The following is a 2524-nucleotide window of genomic DNA, read 5'->3' on the forward strand; positions in this document are numbered from 1 at the left end:
AAAGATGAGTGAGGATGAGAATATTGATATTTTGATAGAAACTCAGAATGAATATAAGGGATAACACGTTGGAATTCCACTGAAGGAATAACCTTCTTTTCAAGGTATGTTATAGGATGTTATTGTTTAGTTACTATTTAGGTGTCACTAAATGGATAAATTTTTTTTTAAATTTTTTAACGTCTTTAATAATTTTTTAATAATAAAAATAAAAATATTAAAAAATTTTAAAAATATTTTTTTAAAAAATTATTATTTACATTTTTAATAATTTTTAAAAAAAATATTTTTTATATAATAAATAAATAAAAATACTTTTATATTATTATATTTAAATATAATTAATAAAAAAATATTTTTATATAAAATATTTAAATATAAAATTATTTTTATTTTTTAAAAGTTCACCTAAATGAACCCTCTATATTTATATACATAATTTTTGTATATCCTATTATTTTTCTTACTAAAAATGTAAACTTATCTTGTGTTTATTATATTATATGTTGACATTGTGATTGTAAAATATAAAGTTGACTTTGATATATACAAGTTGGGCCTTTACCACCTAATTTTTTTTTTAATTATAAAAAAGCACATGCATGATATGATGATACATGATAGTATGGATCCGTCCCTGTCAGGATATGTATAAAAATATCATTGTTTGAGTTTGGAAGTTGGAACCCTGCTTTAATTTCATTATTACATTACATATTTTATAAACGAAAATGGTTGATAACAAAAATAAAATTAATTAAAAAGAATTAAAATTTATTTTATTTAATATTTATTAATTATTTATATTAAATATTATAATAATTAATTAAATATTAAATAAAATAAATTTTAATAATTTTTTATTTTTATGATATTATTATTTTATAAATTTATGAAATTCTCATAGGATACATGCTCACCAAGGTTTTAGCATTTCCGAAAATAAAACATAAAATCAAATAAGCTACGTGCTTCTCCTTATTTATTTGTTTATTCTTATTATTATTATTAATATTAATCCCTAGCGTATAGAATTGGCAACGTGAGATTATTATTTTTAGGCCATTGACCAAGTAACGTTTTCAACCCCAACATCCGTATCCAGCCCTAGAGCATCCCACACCGCCTGCGACCCGTCCACGACGTTGTTCCGGCACGGTGGCTGTCCTGCATGCTCCGAATCACAACCGTTAACGGAGTCGCACTCGTCCACCACCTTAGCCAACACGCTCCTCCCGTTACTCGCGGTGATCCTTATCATCTTCAAGCACCTCGACCCTTGGTTGTACCACCCAGTGGACAGTGCCACCACTGGCTCTGAGTTTTTGTGGTAGTTTCCGTCACACTCAGATGGGCCACCTCCGTCTCCGCCTTCGCTGAAGTCGTTCAGGGTGAGTATTGCCTTGGTGGAGGATGACACCGGAGGCGAGCACCTGCATTCGGAAAACTTTATTCATATATATACATAATATTTAGCGCATTTTAATAATATAATAATAAAAACACTTAAAGTGCAAAATAGAAAACAACTTTTTAATAGAAATAAACCATAAAAAATGTCTTTCAGAGATTTATTTTTTGAAAAAATATCTTTTAAATTTGTTAATAAACTAAATAATATCCGTATTTATATAAATACATAATAACTGATTTTAATGATTAATTTTAATATATAAAATAATATTTTTATCTTCTTTTATACTAGTTATACCCTTAAAATATATATCCTTAGTATATAGATGCTTCGGGTGTAGCATCGCACCTGTATTGAGGGTAGGAGTTTGTGCCGCATTGAAGGTTGCCGGAGGATTGGCAGGTTCCGCCGCCACCACTTGGTGGAGAGGGGGTGGTGCAGATGTGAGTGCCGACGTCAGGGTCGTCGTTGCACCTTCCGTTGATGCAGATGAGCTGGCCAGAGCAGTCGTTGAGGTTGTTGCATGGGCCGTTGCAGGAGGAGAGTGCGTTTATGAGAGTGAATAGACACAAGGAACAATATAGAATCACAAAGAAGGAGGTTGCTTTGTGAGCCATTATTGGCGAATTAGACTAGAATGACTACTTGTCTAAATGGTGGTTTTGTGTTTTGTGAGCATTGGATAAGATGCTTAAATAGAGGACAACGATATATTAAAGGTAAGGTTTAATTACTTGTACAGTCTCTAGTTGCACCCAATTTTTTAATAGATTTTTATTTTATTTTTTAATTAAATTCATATATTATTTCAGTAATAAAAACGTTGAAACTAACAAATTATATATTTAGGTATATTTTTTTGTTTAATAAAATATTTTAACAATTCTAATATTTTTGTCATAGTAAAAATTTAATTATAAAATTTAATATGATATAGTAATTTAATTAAAAAAAAGTATAAAAATACAATTAAAAATTTATTAAAATTATAAAAATCAATAGAGTAAATAGATTACATTCTTATAATTATATGTTATAAAAAAGAGTTATACTATGTGTACACTAAAATTAATCATCAAAGTCAGTTATTAGTATAAAATAATATTAAAA

General features: G+C 27.9%; 1 protein-coding gene across 1 annotated transcript; it reads right to left on the reverse strand.

Moving 5' to 3' along the window:
• Nucleotides 1–748: 748 nt before the first annotated feature.
• On the reverse strand, nucleotides 749–2093 carry LOC130944072 (kiwellin-like). Its single transcript, XM_057872215.1, has 2 exons — nucleotides 1763–2093; nucleotides 749–1433 (listed from the first exon to the last, which is right to left on the reverse strand). Exons 1-2 carry the CDS (start codon nucleotides 2029–2031, stop codon nucleotides 1058–1060), a joined length of 645 nt encoding a protein of 214 aa, XP_057728198.1. The 5' UTR covers nucleotides 2032–2093; the 3' UTR covers nucleotides 749–1057.
• Between the last annotated feature and the right edge of the window lie 431 nt (nucleotides 2094–2524).

The sequence above is a fragment of the Arachis stenosperma genome, chromosome 8 (assembly GCF_014773155.1).
Source record: "Arachis stenosperma cultivar V10309 chromosome 8, arast.V10309.gnm1.PFL2, whole genome shotgun sequence".
In the NCBI taxonomy this organism is placed as follows: Eukaryota; Viridiplantae; Streptophyta; class Magnoliopsida; order Fabales; family Fabaceae; genus Arachis; species Arachis stenosperma.